Source organism: Rutilus rutilus, assembly GCF_951802725.1.
Source record: "Rutilus rutilus genome assembly, chromosome: 16".
Taxonomy (NCBI): Eukaryota; Metazoa; Chordata; class Actinopteri; order Cypriniformes; family Leuciscidae; genus Rutilus; species Rutilus rutilus.
Genome location: NC_140224.1, coordinates 20,944,785 through 20,962,386, shown reverse-complemented (window position 1 = coordinate 20,962,386; position 17,602 = coordinate 20,944,785). Strand labels below are relative to the sequence as shown.

At 37.7% G+C, this 17,602-nt stretch overlaps 1 protein-coding gene across 1 annotated transcript; it reads left to right on the top strand.

Annotated features, from left to right (window-relative positions):
* Positions 1–2,341: 2,341 nt before the first annotated feature.
* sh3bp1 (SH3-domain binding protein 1) lies at positions 2,342–17,394 on the top strand. The gene is made up of 18 exons (XM_084434894.1): positions 2,342–2,568; positions 6,075–6,117; positions 6,240–6,344; positions 7,005–7,081; positions 7,220–7,331; positions 7,417–7,493; positions 7,611–7,698; positions 9,201–9,269; positions 10,030–10,120; positions 10,235–10,371; positions 10,538–10,649; positions 11,867–11,948; positions 12,054–12,134; positions 12,250–12,363; positions 12,459–12,556; positions 16,399–16,519; positions 16,615–16,883; positions 16,959–17,394. The coding sequence occupies exons 1-18, from the start codon at positions 2,522–2,524 to the stop codon at positions 17,243–17,245; spliced, it is 2,010 nt and encodes a 669-aa protein (XP_084291020.1). The 5' UTR covers positions 2,342–2,521; the 3' UTR covers positions 17,246–17,394.
* Positions 17,395–17,602: the final 208 nt, after the last annotated feature.

Genomic DNA, 17,602 nt, shown 5'->3' with positions numbered 1-17,602 from the left:
AAACTGATTTTGCATGGGCACTTTGCACTGCTCCCTGAATTGACGCGCTTATTCATTTGTGGATGTTAACTGAATCTGTAAGTCAGCTATGCTGTTTACTTCTGAATATTAGATTTCATTCTGGTGCGCTTAACGTTATCACTACTGTGTAATAGTAGCCTATGCTATTCACCAACTAAACATATCCTATTCAATGCGTTCACAGTCTCTTTCACGGCCATCATTTGTAGTAGCCTATTCACAATCTGTTTGCTCAAACAAAGCGTTTTCTCTTGAGTTCACTGTGTGCTTTCTACCATGCACAAATAAAAATGTCACTGAACTTTTGCAGTGTAATTGACCTTTCGCCGGCCCCTCCCCCAAAACGGCCATTATCCAATCACACATCATAGCAACCGTTACTATGTGAGCAGGTCCGACAAACATTAGCAAGATGGCGAAGCGTGCCCCCACGGCGTTTGTAAATCGGACACTAGATAACGTTACCCCGAGAGATTGTCTGGAGGAGTTGTGTTCTTTCCATTCCCAAAGCCGAAAACACAACGTGAGCGGTGCCTACAATGGATAAAACAGTGTGGACGGCCCCACTCACAGTTAAATGTGTCGAACATTACGAAGCATAAATACGTCTGCTGGCTGTGGTGTCGATGGCTACTTAAAGTTTTTTTTTGTTTGTTTTTCTGATCTGAAAAACTATCCTATCTGTTACTCAAAAAACATAATATTGTCTGAACCGCGAGTTTTATGATCCGTTGCCCCACTAATAAATATTATGGTCTCAACCGCGAGTTTTGTGATCTGTTGTCCCCACTAATAAATATTATGGTAAGTGCATTATGAAAGACAAGCAATGAAAGTTATTTAGATGCAAATTAAGGCTATGTCTGGTTAAACAGTTATTGCGTGATTTCGTTTATTGTGCGTTGTCAACTTGAAGCATGAATTTGAGAAAGAAAATCATTTTTGGAAGAAAATGCACCACGTACTTTTGTCAATGATATAAGTTATAGCTAAAAGATTGTAAAAGCTTTCAGTTCACCCTGCCTAATTGTAGTTGAAAAGTCAAATTAAGCTTGATTAATGATATACTGTGACTGATCAGATAAACTACAGCATCGAGAATATAACTCCCATGTGTTTTGCAGCATTTAAAATTTTAGTCATAGTGTGTTATGCGAAAAAACACACATAAGAAATTATTGCTGACAGCACTTTTATTTTCATAGAGTTTTTTCTTTCACACAAAAACACAACAGTGAGTGTCTTTCAATGCTTTTAAACACTTGTTTTCTTGTTCTTTGTCATATCACAAATTATGTGTATGATGAAGACCGGTAAGTTAAGCATTAGCCTCGATATAGACGTAGATAGTTGTCGTGTCTCCTTCATTGCGTATTTTTATATTTTGAATATATCCCTCCACTGCATACTGTAACCCTTTTTGCCTCGATCTGGAGGATATCGCGGAGGTATTGCTCCAAATATGGTCACTGACACGCACGAGTATACCTCTTCCCGTCATGGCAATCTGTCGCGCTGGTCGTGTTTGACCATTTGTTTGTCGGACGTAGCAACAGTAACTAAGGGGTGCGGGGCATTGTAAGTAAAGTAACAATGCACTCAAACACACCAAACCAACAATTACTAAAAACAAACACAAAAAAATGATTTTGCACCGGCATTTTGCACTAGTTTTCTAAATGACAAAGCTGAATTTTCAGCATCATTCTTCAGTGATCCTTCAGAAATGTTATACTCAAGAAACATGTCTTCATTGATTTATCAATGTTGAAAAAAGTTGTTGTTGCTTTTGTGGAAACCATGATACATTACCATTCAAAAGTCTGAGGTAAGTTTTGTTACACCTAATGTTGTTAAATTAATGTTTATTGCATTACTTTAGTGTCATGTGTCTGTGTGTTACCATGATGGTGTTTTGTATTTGTGTGAATGACAGTACTTCAATAGGTTGGTATTACATTAGGCCTATATCAGTTAATGATATACGTATGTTTTACTGTAAATTTAAGTTAAATCTGTAAAACAAAAAGTCGCTACTGTATTTTTTACGGTTAATTTCTGTCAATCACAGCTGCCAGTTTTTTACTGTAATTTAAATAAAAAAATTAAAAATAAGTGTAATTTAAATGACATTGGTTGAAGAAAAAGTTCTAACAAAATGTTTGGTCATGATTATTAATGTTTTTTTTTTGTTATATAGCAAATGAAGGCTGTGCAAATCTACTTCAGTGTTCTCTGTGGCCAGAGAGGACTGCATGACTTTCACAGCACGATATGAAATTGTCTTTCCTCTTATGCATTTGGTAACTTCCTCTTTCTCAGAGTCGATGAGGTGTGTGCTCAAATGTGAAACAGTCAAGTTGAGACTGTTGCTGACACAAGTCTGAATGACATGCCTGTTTACGGAGTTCAGAGAGCAATATTTTCTATCAAATGAAACGAATATACCATTGACCTTCGCTTAGAACCAGTACTTGAAGGCATCAGCTTCTTCACAATCATGCTAAAGCAGTTTAACATCTTAAAGCAGTTTGGAAATGGGGGGAAGTAAGTACTTTCATTTGTTGATTTCAGACTGTTTGTGGTGTTGTATGTGACTGTTACAGAAATGTCACTACATGTGACCAAGTTGTGACTGTTTTTTTTTTCAGTAGTCTTATCTTTTGTAGCTAAACAAAATATTAATATGATAGATAGCTGTTTTATTTCTCCTAACATGACTCATTTGTGGTGTAAGAAGGTAGCTTGTTTCATAGTCTGTTGTAGTGAAAGCATGAATCTGATAACAGTACAATTGTTCATACTTGATATGTTTATAACTTTAGCACATTTGTTTCTGACAATTTCATTGATTGGTAACTTCATTTCAGGCTGAGTCTAGTTTCAGTTGTTTAAGCCTGAGGAAATAGCTGGGGCTGACTGCAAAAACAAAATGTCACGCAAACAATGTGTACCAATATTAGATTTTTGATTTCAGTGACATTTGCACTCTCATTTGCACGGCTTAAAGTATGTTCTTTGAGAAGATATTTCACATACATTTATTATTATGTAGAGTCTTAAACACTTGACAGTGATTAGGCGATTGTTTTGAAAGAGGCCAAGAATAAAGTTGTCAGTTTTTAGTTGCTGAGGGTGGAGAGCACATCTGCAGGTTGCACAGAACAAGATGCTAGTTTTGCAGCCCTCCCTAAAATGACGTTAACAGGATATTAATAAACTTAACCCCAGGCTCAAAGCAGAGACAATACCTTGCTGATAAAAAAGTTTGTGTGACCTTTGAAGCTGAAACCGTATACCACGTATGTACAGCAAGTGCTTATTACGGTCCTATGAAACAAACAAACTACATAATCTATAATAGAATAAACCCTGTGATAGTATTTTGTAATGTGTTCAAAAGTTTGTAAGGTCAGAAAGATTTTTTTTAAAGGAATTAATTCTTTTATTCAGCAAAGTTGCATTAAGTTGATCAAAAGTGACAGTAAAGACTGTTATAATTACAAGATTTATATTTCAAATAAAGGCTATGTATCACGTATTCCACAAATTTAGCAGAACAACTGTTTTCAACATTGATGATAATAATAATAATAAGAAATGTTTCTTGAGCACCAAATCAGCATATTAGAATGACTTCTGAAGGATCTGGAGGAAAGGTTGCTAAAAAAAAAAAAAAAATCAGCTTTAACATGCAGGAATAAATTACATTTAAAAAATATATTAAATAGAAAACTGTTATTTTAAATAATAATAATATTTCACAATATTGCTGTTTCTACCGTGTTTTGAATCAAATAAATAAGACTTGGATACAGACAAATAGAACATGATTTTCTGATGCAATCGCAGTGAAACCTGGTCCCCTCCTCAGAGACACAAAAATGGCTTCTCTTTTTTTTTGGTTCTTGGATGCTTTTAGAAACATTGCATACATAGGAAATAACACATGTCTCAGTGATGACTTTTAAGGCTACAAATGATGATGTAGATTTTGTGTATCTACTCATTATACATGCTGAACAATAGATTGTGGTTAAAAGAGAGAGAGAGTAAAATGGTTTGTGCTTCAACCTTCAGTCCACTTCCCCTAAAGCCATGGCCTGTTTTCTACAGTGGCTTTGGCTCTCTAATTTTAGTTTAGCTGCACTAGCTGTTAGGTATAGTGAATGGTTTGTTTTATCCACAACTTTTGCTTGGAAAAAGTGAACAGAATTTAAAGTGCACCTATTATGCTATTTGAAAGATTTTCTAATTGTGTTTTTGAGGTCCTTCAATAGTGAAAGGTAAAAAAAAACACACACTTTAATTTTCTCATAATATAAATTGCACATCACCACATTTTTCAAAGATTCTCAAACGACTCCACATTCAGTCTCTCTAAATCCCTCCTTTCCGAGAGAGTACTCTGCTCTGATTGGTCAGATGGCCCAGTCTGTTGTGAATGGTCTACCGCTTACAGTGCCTATCAGAAACTAAACGGCCATTACCATACCTGAACTTCAGCTCCGGAGGCTTCCTCAGCCCTCAGTGATTGTACACACTGTAACAATGTTTACAATATAAAACTCAAAACGACTTTGAATGATTTTGAACACCCGGTAGATTAGAAAATATATACATCAATAATTAATCAAGACCATTGATGGGCATTATGCAAATGTTTTACCGTGTTACGTATGCAGGTCACGAAAGTGAGACTGGAATTTCTGACGACTCGTTTTTCTTTTATTGGGGGAGACAATATATTTATTTATTGTGCACTTTTATCTGTAAAACTTCGCAGACATTTTACATTCACAAACATCTATATTACACACTGTATGAAAAGTAATATCTGAAAAAGCATAATGGGGCACTTTAATTCTAAGCCTGAACCTAATTTACAAATATGTTTTGATTACATATGAAGAGTTCAGATGCAGTGCCATCTAAGTGCCATCTGAAATTTTCTTCTAGAATGATAATTTTTATAAAGCTTGTATATTTAAGTTCGATAATTTCACTTAAATGGCAATGCAAATTACCTATTAATTGTCATTTAAGTGAAATTACTTAACTTAAAGCTTTATAAAAAATTATCATTCTAGAAGAAAATTTCAGATGGCACTTAGAGACTTTTGCATCTGAACTCTTCATATAAACCATATCTTTATGAGTGAAATATGTTTATACAAAAGTCAGTTTTGGTCTTTGAATGAGTTCCAAAAGTGCAGATATACAATCCAACAACACTGGGATTTTTCACTGTGTGTATCACTGTCAATCTGTATATTAGTGGTGAGGATTTTCAATGACTCTTCGCACAGGTTACATTGTTACAAGTGACTCGTTGAATCATTTGTTCAACCGTTTCATTCATACACACTGAATTATCCAGGAACAAAACAATGGCTGCATCTGAAATTGCATAATTTCTGAGAAGGTATATGTCTTTTGAATAAGTTCTTATTTTGCAAGGATTGTTAAAAAACATGTTCTATATAGTATGAATGTTTGTATAATGAATGAAATCCAGATGTAACACATTTGTCATGTGTAAAGTCAAGTAAATTGTCCATGGGATGCAAACTTAAGAATCCGGGTAATTCTTGTCTACTGTTTTATGAATACTGGGAAGTCAGACTTCTCAGACTGGGAGTCAGAAGAGAAGTCAGACTTCTCTTTTCACATTGTGTTTTTTTGCCAACTATATTGTAAGGATGCAAGTATATTTATATGCAGAACTTTCTTTTATGATTCAGTCATTGAATCATTCATTCAACCAGTTAATTAAAAAAATATTGATTCATTCAGGTACTAAACAGTCTTTATGAGTGAGTCGAGTGAATTTGTTCACTCACATTCTACTGTGGTGTGGTTTGGAACTGTTTTTGTTAAGTAAATACAGTTTACTCAGTATTAACTTCTTGTTTATTGAGCTTAATTAAGCAATATTACATTTGCAGTCATGCTGTTGGTCTGAATGTCAACACAGCTGTGATTACCTGCGGCCTCGTGGCGGTTGCCATCTGTATTAAGTAATGTTCAAGGTAATTGTTTCTGTTTTGTAGGTCACAAGATGCAACTGACCTTCTCTCAGAGGATCTGGTTTTGGTGAGGCATTTCTACCAATATTACACCTTAAATATACATAAACCACAGTTGCTGAGATGCCTTCATACACACTATTTGAATACAGGGCCCTGTAAATGAATGCTCCATCTGGTTGCTTTAAGGTGGAACAACGTGTGGAGCCAGCCAAGAAAGCTGCCCAGATCATTCATAAGAAGTTGGTAGGCTGCCTGCAGAGTCAGCAGGGACCGGACTCAGAGAGACGGATGGTAAGCTGACCCCTGATTCAATCATGTGGCTTGTCAGTGTGTTGGGACAGATTTTGAAGCAGAGTAAGCAGTTGCTGTATATGAAAAGTGAGTAATGTTCACAGAGACAAATGAAATGGTCATATGATGAAATGCTGTGGCTGTGAAGATCATCTACATAGACCACCATCACAGTGGATGATGGTGGGATTTCTTCCAAAAGTCTATCTTGGCCTACCATTTTGTGAAGTTAATCCCAAATTGCTGCAGGGGTGATGGAGAGTCCCTGAATCAGTCTTCTGAGGTTTTCGTTATGTTTATGTGTAGATAATTATGTCTGGACAAAATGTTTTGGATATGCTTCAAACATGCGGCAGCTGCATAGAAGTGCATGCTTTCATTTTCTTATTCTTCAAGAACATTCTTCATTTCTTTCTCTTTGTAAAAAAAGATTTAGTGAGGAAAATCTGTTCCATTTCTCTGGTTTTTGCTCAGTTTCCCCCTCATATTTCCTCATTTGCATTTTGTCTTGGGCCATGAAATTACTCAGTTACATTTGTCCCTTAGCTGTGATAACCATCTAAACTAATAGTTTAAAAGCAGAACTATCAAAAATGTGACATTCTATACTTCCTGATTTCCTCACTCACTTTGCTCATTCATACTTTTCATTATTTACAGAAAAAGTTACCCCTCATGATGCTGTCCGTCAGTATGGCCGAGAGCTTTAAAGATTTTGATGGTGAATCTTCTATAAGGTGAGCATGATATATAGCATGATACTGATGTAAATGTTTTTTTACAGCCAGAGTTAAGAATAAATGGCAATGTAGCACAGTTGCCTTGGAAATACACCATTTACAGTCTGTTTCTAAGCACACCTAACCTTCCTGCAGAAAAGTTCTGGAAATGTGCTGCTTCATGGAAAATTTCCTGGCTCGGACTCTGGCTGACTTTGAGATGAAGTTGGAGAAAGAAGTTCTTGTGCCTCTGAATAAGCTCAGTGAGGTAGCTTTTTTTTCTTACTACTAAACCATTTAAACTGAAACAGATAGTATACATGACCTATTCATGGCTGATGTTATCTATGCAGGAGGACCTGCCAGAGATCTTGAAAAACAAAAAACAGTTTGCTAAACTTACAACAGACTGGAATAATGCCCGTGTCAGGTAATTTTCTTATTTTTGTCAATATGACCACAGTGTGTCTCAAACATCTCTTTCAACATAAATCAACTTCATATCTGTGCAATCATCTTTTATGAAGACATGCACTCTCACTTATAGATCTCAGAGCAGCACAGGCCCACAGGCTAAGCAGGACGGTCTAAGAGAGGATCTAGAAGAGGCCTGGAAGAGACTGGAGTCTATCAAGGTTAAACTTGGTTAAAGTTTTTTTTTGTCACTGGTCCCAGACTTATTATGCTACCCTGGCCAATTTAACATAGTTCAGTCATGAAACTCTAGATGGCGCAGACTGGTTCTATACATGAAATCTACATCTGCTAGCAATCACATCCTTTACTACATGACACAACTGATTGGCCTCTGCTGTTTCTGCAGCCATTGAGCTTGCTTGCTCAACATTTAAATGGTCTGGTTCAGTGTTCGCTGCGAGCTGGTTTCACTGTTAGAGATCCCCTGAGATCCTCCACCTCCCCCAGCTCCACCTGTCTAGATCTGCTGTGTATCTACTGGCAGTAGCAAGTCTATACACAGTACGTAGCACTAGTCCCTCAAGACCAAATACATTTACAATGTCATATACATTAACAGGCTAAAATTATTCAGAGAGTTATCATGATAGGACTATATTCTGCTACTCTCGTACTAATCCTTAACCTCGTTGTTGATTATAATTGTTCTAATCTTGGCTGCTTTTACAAATGGTTACGATAAGATCAAATTTGACTACAAACTGAAACTTTACAGCACATGTGTCAAACTGTCCTGCAGAGTGTTGCTCCAACCAGCTCCAAAATACCTGCCTGGAAGTTTCTAGTGATCTTGAAGACCTTAGCAGTTCGAAATCTCCCCCTATACCCTCATTCACTATTCCCTACTTCACTATTCCCTACATTACTCCACTAAAATAGTCCACTTGAAGGAGTGAATGAAAACGAGTGAGTGGATTCGGACACTGAGTGCGTCGGAAGGGCTGCCCCTTTGCATAGTTTGTGCTTGCAGTTTAATAACTTAGCAAACTAAAATTTTAAGTAAATTAGATCAATTAAAAAGTAAATTATACCTGTATGATATTATGCTGTACCCACATTGGACCAGCGGTTTGGAAAATGGATGGATGGATGGATGATTCAGCTGCCGGCGCCATCTTCTGGCGAGACGTGGGAACTCATTCGGCACAACCCTCACAGTGCATTGTGGGTATTCTCTGGCTGTTGAGTGTACATGAGCTGTACACTCGTTATTGCAGTGCATTATGTTGAATGAGTTCACTCGATAACGTCCACTATTGTTTCGGACACCACTTCAAATGGCTGTCCCATCAAATAGTGCCCTATTTAAGGGTATAGGGGGTGATTTCGGACACAGCCCTTGATTAGCTGGTTCAGGTGTGTTTAATTAGGGTTGGGGAGCCAAACTCTGCAGGACAGTGGCCAGAGTTTGACATCTCTGCTTTACAGCTTGTTCATATCTAGCTCACATCATTTTCTGATCTTATTTCCTCTCTCTACTTTTCATACTGTCAAACGGCCAAGAAAAACATGGTGAAAAATCATCTAAACAATCCTTTTGGGGGTTTGCTAAGCTGACATTAAATGTGTGATATGATTTCTGTTACTTTCTCTGGCTTCAATCCTTTTAAGGAATGCACAGGAAAGAAAACAATAAACCTCTACATTTTCTTTCTCTCAGGATCAGTACTCTGCAGACCTCTATCATTTTGCCACTAAAGAGGATGAGTACGCCAGCTACTTCATTCGTGTGAGTATTTATGTCCTTACCTCCACAGGCCCCATTAGTAATGCTTTTAATCAATACCAAAATAGAATTGTTCCTTTCAACTCGTATTACACTAGATGTCATTGAGCATTATCATTATTATCACAATAAAAAGGCCCACTGTTACAGTGATTAGATTTTACTGTGAGATAAAAACAGCCCCACCAAATGGTTTCCTCTCTTTAAAAAAGAAAAAAAGAAAAGAAAACTGAGATATCATTACCTTTTTTAAATATTATTTTTATATCCCATCTATCCATCCATTCACCGAACCGCTTATCCTCTGTAGGGTCACTGGTTATTTATTTATTTATGTTCTTGGTATTGTATGAATAAAATGATTTAATTACTTTTGTGGTTTATATATAAATACATATGGAAACACTTTATTTGACAGTGTCCTTGGTACACGTTACATGTAGTTACTATGGTAATAACTGTACATTATGCACGCAACTAACCCTAAACCAAATCCTAATCCTAACCCTAAAGTAAGTACATGTAGTTAATTAATATTACTCAGTACTTTAATGCATAATTACACTGTAACAATGACACCTTAAAATAAAGTGTAACCATACATATCTATATATTTTCTTCTTAACGATATTTCATTGTTCTGAGATGACTCCTTGCAATGTTTTCAATCATTTTAATTATAATAATAAGGAAATAAAATATAAGGGAAAATATATATAAAAAAAGACTGTCTTTCACTGCTCTAACTGAGACCTTCTGACAGCTTCTAGAGCTGCAAGCTGAATATCACAAGGCCTCCCATGAATTCCTGGAGAGAAACATAACAGAGCTGAAAGAGAGTCACAGCAACACTGGTGAGTGGAGGAAAATTATGTTTAGCAGTGATTTAAACATCTAAATATTTGCATATTACATAGACAGCAGCAGTATCACACCATTGAAATGTGTAATTGTCTGTTTGAATATAGAGACCCCAGTGAGTTCATCAGAAAAGAAGGTATTCGGAGAGCCTCTGCTGTCTCACCTTAAGACTTGTGGGAAAGAGATTGCTGTCCCTATTGAGGAGTGTGTAAGCATGCTGCTTCGTACAGGAGTCAGGGAAGAGGTAAGCACACAGACGTGTATTTAAACCCACATATGCAGCTTTGCACCTACACACAAAGAATTGCACACCCACATAACTGCATGCCCAGTATCATCAGTAGATCGTTTCGCTTTTCGACTCTCGTCTTCACTATCTCTCACTATCTATTTGTATGACTATCATCTAGGGGTTGTTCAGACTAGCAGCTGCTGCATCTGTTATGAAAAAACTGAAAAGCTGTCTGGATTCGGGGACAGTCGACCAGAATGAGTTCAGCTCTGACCCACATGCTGTGGCAGGTAAAAGGCCACTAACTTTTTTGCGTGTGTTTTGTGTGACAGACTGTAACTTTTTTTTAAATGTGCAACCTGAGTTATGAGCTTAGTCTTCGCTAACAGTTCCCAGAACTTTGGCTAACCTTGAGGTTCTCTCAATGTTATGAATAAAACCTTCCAGTAACATTAATAAAACGTTCGTTCAAAGGTATGGGGTCTTTAATAACGCTATCACAAAAACATTATATGCATTGTTCACAGAATTCACATATATTTTGTTCTTCTGAATCATTATAGTTGGACATATGTTTAATGTTTTTTGAATGTTACAAATTTGTTAAAGATGGACGGTTCAGAAAACATTCAAATTCAAAACATTTAGAAAACTGGTTGTTTTGACCCGTCTGAGAACAATCAGAAATAACATTTTCCTAACTTAATGGGTACATTAGCAAAATGTTCTTAGAACATATCTTTATTAGCTTAGATATTGCCTGATGCTTTAACTGACAATGATGGGAAAAGTGCATGGTGTTACACCATGTGGTTGCTATGTGTGGGTGAGGTGACAAACTGCAGCATATTAAAAATAGATGTTAGGATCCTCGTTGTCTATTACAGGAACATTTCAGTCATCATTTATACATGTGGTTTCAAACCTGTATGATTTTCTTACATGGAACACAGAATTAAACGTTTAACAGATTGTCCGAGCTGCTCTTTTTTTTATACAGCGATGGGGACAGACACACTATTGAGCTTGAAAATGACTATAATACACCATAAACATATGTGTGCTATATTCAAAGTCTTCTGAAGCCATATAGCTTTGTGTATGGAACATTTTTAAAAGTCAATTGAAATCATTCCCCTTTGTCATAGCAAAAATCTCCTTCACGTTTCATGTCTACATATATTCATCAGGTTTGACATAAGTGGTCTAATCATTAACGTCAAAATCGCCTCAATACATCTTACCAAAATTATTATTATTATTATTTGAAGATTTAAAAGCTTGACGGTTTCAGTCCCGATTCACTTTCATTGTAGGAAAAAAATGATATTCTGCTAAACAACTTCTTTTGTATCACATGGAACAAAGAAAGTCATGTGGGTTTGGAACAACTCCAAAATTTTGCTTTAGCGTAAACTACTTTCATTTTTAGCTAAAGGTTTGATTGGCACAAAATGCAAAGCATATAAAATATTATTAAAAATATTTTTTTGCACTGTCTTTGCAGGGGCTCTTAAGTGTTACTTGAGAGAATTGCCTGAACCGCTCTTGACATTTGAACTATACAATGACTGGTTAACAGCTGCAGGGTAAGTCAGTACATGTGGCTTGTTTGTTTCTGTATCAATAATTTTAAAACGCCTCAGATACCGAGTTTAAATCCATTTTCATTGTCTTGTCATTTTTAAAATTAGAGAAAAAGAAACAGATGAAAAATTAAAGCAGCTACGGACAGTGTTGCAAAAACTTCCCACAGAAAACTACAATAACCTCAGGTACGGTTGATTTTCAGCTTTCTCGTATCCACCCCAAACAGTTAATGTTCATGTTCACACCAAACTTTCACTCTCTGGTTCTGTCTTTGACTTTATCTCTCTCTCTCTTCATCAGATACCTTGTCCAGTTTTTGTCACACTTGTCAGAGCAGCGAGCAGTGAATAAGATGACACCAAGCAACATTGCTATAGTGCTTGGGCCTAATCTACTGTGGCCTCTCTGTGAGGGGTCAGTTTAGCACACACAAACACAAGTCTGGACTTCTCAACTATGCATCTACAACTCAATCTCCTGAAATAACCTTCTGCTTTTCTCTATTTCAGAGAGACGTCATTGCTGGACATGGCATCTGCATCCTCGGTGCAAGTTGTGACTGTCATAGAGCCTCTTATACAGTATTCCCAGAACCTCTTCCCCGAAGGTACAGAAACATTACAAAAGTCATTGTTCACCTCACTCCCCCCCAAGGCTTAAGCCTAGTCCTGACTAAAATGCATGATTGAGCTGTTTTAACCGAAAGCAAATTGCAATGACATAAATGAACTCTTTCCCTGCCATTTATTTATTTTTATTTTTTATTATATTTATTTTTTTGTATGAATATCTGAACATGCAATATCAAAAGAAAAAACAGAGCCTCTGCTTTAAAAATATATATTCTAGCTTGCATTTTTTTATTATCAACACTTGAATGTGGGTAAGTTTCATTAAAAAGCAATATTTTGAACAAAAAGCTGAAGTTTTTGTCAAGTTTTTGTCAAAAACTACATCCAGATCGGATTCAGAACGATGATCAAAATATAGATGGAGTTGATCGAGTCCATCCACACCTTCAAAACTTCACAGTCCTATAGCTTGTACTCGGTCGACATTTCATTCGGTAAATTAGGCAGTTTTGATTAATATGCTGTTTAATGTTGATGATCGCGTTATTTTACAAATGCATCTGCTTACATGCTATTGCTTGTTTCTGCTTCTTCACATGTGTTTGTTTTGATCAGGAGATTCAGTACTGTTTCAGAAGATGTAATAGCGCCCCCTACTGTACAACAGTGAAGATTTTGCTGGTCATCCAACTCCGCACACGTCCAAGTGTGACGTCAGCAGCCACACCCGTGTCCAATGCGTCACCTTGTGACTCCCTATCCCCGTTCCGCCCCGGAAACCTGATTTGTTGTATGTAGGTTTCCGATTGAAAAGGGTTTTAAGTCGTAAGGGTAGGTTTTGAGTGGGTTTCAGGCATAGGGGAAAGTGGGGTGAGTTGTGCCAGTTTTTACTCAAAGTGACTTTAAAGTGAGGCCATGGCAGTAATGCCTTCAACTTAAGGATGTACATATATTTCAGGATGTGTTGCATCCCTGAGAACAATAACTTTGGATCTGAAATAAATTGTTTCAGAAATATAGCTTTTGGGAAAAAAGTGGTCTCATGGCACAACTTGCCCCTGGTGCGGGGGAAGTTGTGCCTTTGGGGGAATACATTGGGGTAAATTGTGCCAGTGATTTCTGAAGTAAAACAGAACATTTTAATGTTATGAACCGTAATGCTATATGAAAGCAAGATAAATTCAATACAAAATTACTCATTTAAGGTTTATTTAGATTTTGTCACCCTGGAATACCATAGCATGAGCTTTTCCTACTATGGTCAATTGCATAGGGATTTTGTATTGAACATAACTCTGGATCACAGTGTCATAGAGACAAGGGGGCGGGCTCATTTTACTCAGACGACCAATCAGTCTCTCAGGATCATTGTGAAGCTATCAAGCTATGCCCTAGCAACCATTTAGAGCACCATAGCAACACAATATATGATATTTGTGAATCATTTCAGGCAAAAAGGCTTTGGCAATAGATACCTGTTGACATAGCGCTGTCTATGTAACATATAAGAATAAAGTGACTAGGCTAATTTCTAAACATCCTATTGTGACATAGGCCACTTAAAAACGGAATAAAACTTCTCTTTAATAACATAGTGCAAACTCAAAACTGAAATCAGTGTTAGCTAAATTAAACAAATAGCAGGCAGGCCTAAGTCAAACAATGATGAGGCATGCCCATCTCCTCACTTCTCAAGATTATCCCCTGTGAGTATGTAGGTCTAGGTCTGGATCTGGCACAACTTAACCCAGGCCCTTTGGCACAAATCACCCCAGACCCACAAGTTTGAAAAACTAGCATGATCCAGCAGTTAAGAGCTAACATCATGCTAACTGTATAGACTCATTGTGTAGCCTACTAAAGCACTAAAACGTGTGAAATGTTTTCAAACTTGTCTATAATTGTTCAGGCACTACAATCAAAAAACCTTAATCATAGAAATTTTACTTTGAAAGGGAAAAAACAGTTTTTTGCACTAAAATGTGCTTAACTCTCATGCCATGTGTCTCTCTTCTTTGGAGGATGAGTAAAAGTGATTGCTTTTCAAAATTATGTGGTCACATGACCAATTTCTTCTATGGTTTTCCAGAAACAAGGGGTGGAACTACTTCCCCCCTGGCACAAATCACCCCACTCTCCCCTAAGGGTTTTAGGTGGGTTTCAATATGTAGGTTCCAGATTAAAAGGGTTTTTTAGGCATACGGGTAGGTTTTCAGTCCGGTCTGTCATAAAAAGAGCAATACAAGAAGTAAATAAGAAGTAATATAAGTAAATGAAAAACAATTAAGTGTGAGGGTTAACTTCCCCAAACGCTTCTTTTGGGCGTGGCTTCTGACATCACACTGTGGGCCGGGTCGAATGTCCGATGCAAACTGCAGCAAGACGTTTCTTAAAATTTCTGTCAATGGCTAGCCTGGCTAACGTCAGACCTCGTCTCATTGAGACGTGGTCTGGGAACCACATGTTCATTTTCTCGTATCTAAGGCGTGGTTTACGAATGCCCAGAGCCGTTTATTGGGCGCTACGAATGTCAATCAAATGCGCCTGTACGTAGCTCATAGCCAATTGTTTCAATTATACCAGATGACGTATGTAGAGCGACAGAAATTCGACGAGGAAGAAGACGATGGGTCAGAGATTTATGTGTACACGATGGCGTTCAGTGACTAAACTACTTAGAACACTATCTAAGGCTGCATCGAAAGGTAACTTCGCGTCTGCTGCCATGTTGGATCCATAGATATAAACAAACTGCTTCGGTGTGTCGCATAGACGTCGTCATCGTCTTGCTGCTCCCTCCCCGTTCTGTGATTGGTTCCCTTTTTGAGGGGAAAATCTGGTCCATGGTGTCCGGGGCTGCGTTCCAGTCCACTTTTAGACACGCACTTGCAAACTTCCCTAAGCACTTCCCCTTGGGGAAATCCCTGCCGCCATTTTGAAGTGCGTTCCACTTTGTGAAGTGGATGAGGGAAGTTTATATGGACAGACCCTCGTTCCCTCGATTTTGACCGAGGGAGCGAGTCTACTTCATATGTACACTTCAGGTACCTATATGTCCCACAATGCAGTACGACTCTGACGTCACCACATATCTCGTCTAATCACCTCCACAACAAACAACTCTATGATATATTAATTATATATTTTTAAATTTAAAACAACCCAAACACGCCTATATACATTTGGATGCTGCATTAAACAAATTCTTAAAGGGGAAAATTTTTTAAATAATAAATAAACTCCATAGCTAATTCCAAGTGATCAAGGGCTTAGGACGTTCCAGTTCAGCCCGCCGCAATTTCCGCCAGTAGTGGGCACTCGTGCAACGTAAGCAATGACGTACATCCGAGTGAACGAGACGGAGGGAAGTTAGTGAGTGAAGGGCATGACAATTTTGGACTGGAACGCAGCACAGGCTGCCTAGCAGCGTGAATAAAATCGCACTGCGCGCAAGGCAGCATGGGGAAACCCAGTCTAGTCAATGGCGGGGAAAGAGTTCAAATATGTCCTTGCCATTGTTTTGTCTCAAGATTCATTCCAGTAATGTTTTTTTCTAAGGCATGTTTATAAAAGCTTTTTAAGTGTCCTAATTGAACTAAGTCCTAATCCTGGCTTAATCTAAGCCCTGTCTGTGAAACAGGGCCTTCATGAGGTAAAAACAGCAATAGATTGCCATGACGTTTTTTTTTTTTTTATTCTATTTGGTATGGGTAATGCTTCCAGTTAATTTCTGGTCATCCTTTTTTGTATGTAATTGGGAAGTTTTATGTTTTAAAATGTTGCTTAAATAATTTAAAGAGTGTAATTGCAATAATAATAATAATTTGTGAAATTCCCAAAAAAAAATTTTTTCCAAATTAATCAAATGTACTTTTAGCGGCTGATTTCGAGATCCCAGAACTGCCTGAAAGCCCAATGTCCCAGAGATCTCTTTCTGACAGCGTCTTTCCCTCTATCCCTCACTCCTCTGGTCGACCATCCCTATCAAAAACTGACAGGTAGTGAACCTCCTTTGTAGTTTCTAAGGTCAAGACTCTCCTAAATGAGTTAAATTAACAAAAGTCTTGTTTTATTTTGGCTGTGCTTATTTCAGCTCAGCATCATCTGAGGACTTTGGGGCGACAGTAGTTAAATCTGGTCAGGTGATCCGTGATTCTGTTGTGTGGGACAACAACGATTCTGATCCAATCGCTCAACCACCTACACAGAATCACATGCCTGCAGCACTTCCTCGTTACATTCCGGTACAGGCCCAAATCCAATCGCAGACTAAGACGAAGTGCTTCAGCCAATCAGAGCCAACTCCGGAGCTGCCATCCCAGTCCCAGGAGCCCACGCTGAAGATCTCTGGTCCTTACAAACGTATGTCTGCAATTCTTAAAGTTTTTTGTCACATATTACTGTAGTAGAAACTACATTTTCAGTTGATTTCTACAGCAAGGAGGTCGTTCATCCAGCACAAGGCACCAAACCTCCCCAAAGGCCCTCCTGTGAGCCAGGCAGGCCCTTTATCCACAGCCCAGACCAGAATGTTCCCTGTTCCTCTGCCTAGAGGTTCTGAAATAAAAGCCCCACCTTCACCAAAGCCCGAAACTACCCAAACTCCACTACCCACGTTGCCTGAAGCAGGACCACAAAAGAAATCCCAAGGCAGAAGACCCAAAGTCCCTCCTCCACAACCACCCCAAGCCCTGAACAAGCAGCTCTCCTTTCCAGCTCAGTGAGTCTTGGAATAGAAAGTCGACTGGATTTAACAGTTTATGCAGTATCTTATGGTTAAGCTTTTAACCAAAGTTTGGAGTCTGTAAGTTTTTTTTAAATGTTTTTGCAAGAAGTCTCTTATGCTCACTTAGGCTACATTGTTCAATTGAAAATGTAGTAAAAACAGTAATATTGTGAAATATTATTACAATTTAAAATAACTGTTTTAATATATTTTAAAATGTAATTTATTCGTGTGATGGCAAAGCTGAATTTTCAGCATCATTACTCTAGTGTTCAGTGTCACATGATCCTTCAGAAATCATTCTAATATGATGGCTCAAGAAACATTTCTTATTATTATCAAAGTTGGAAACCGT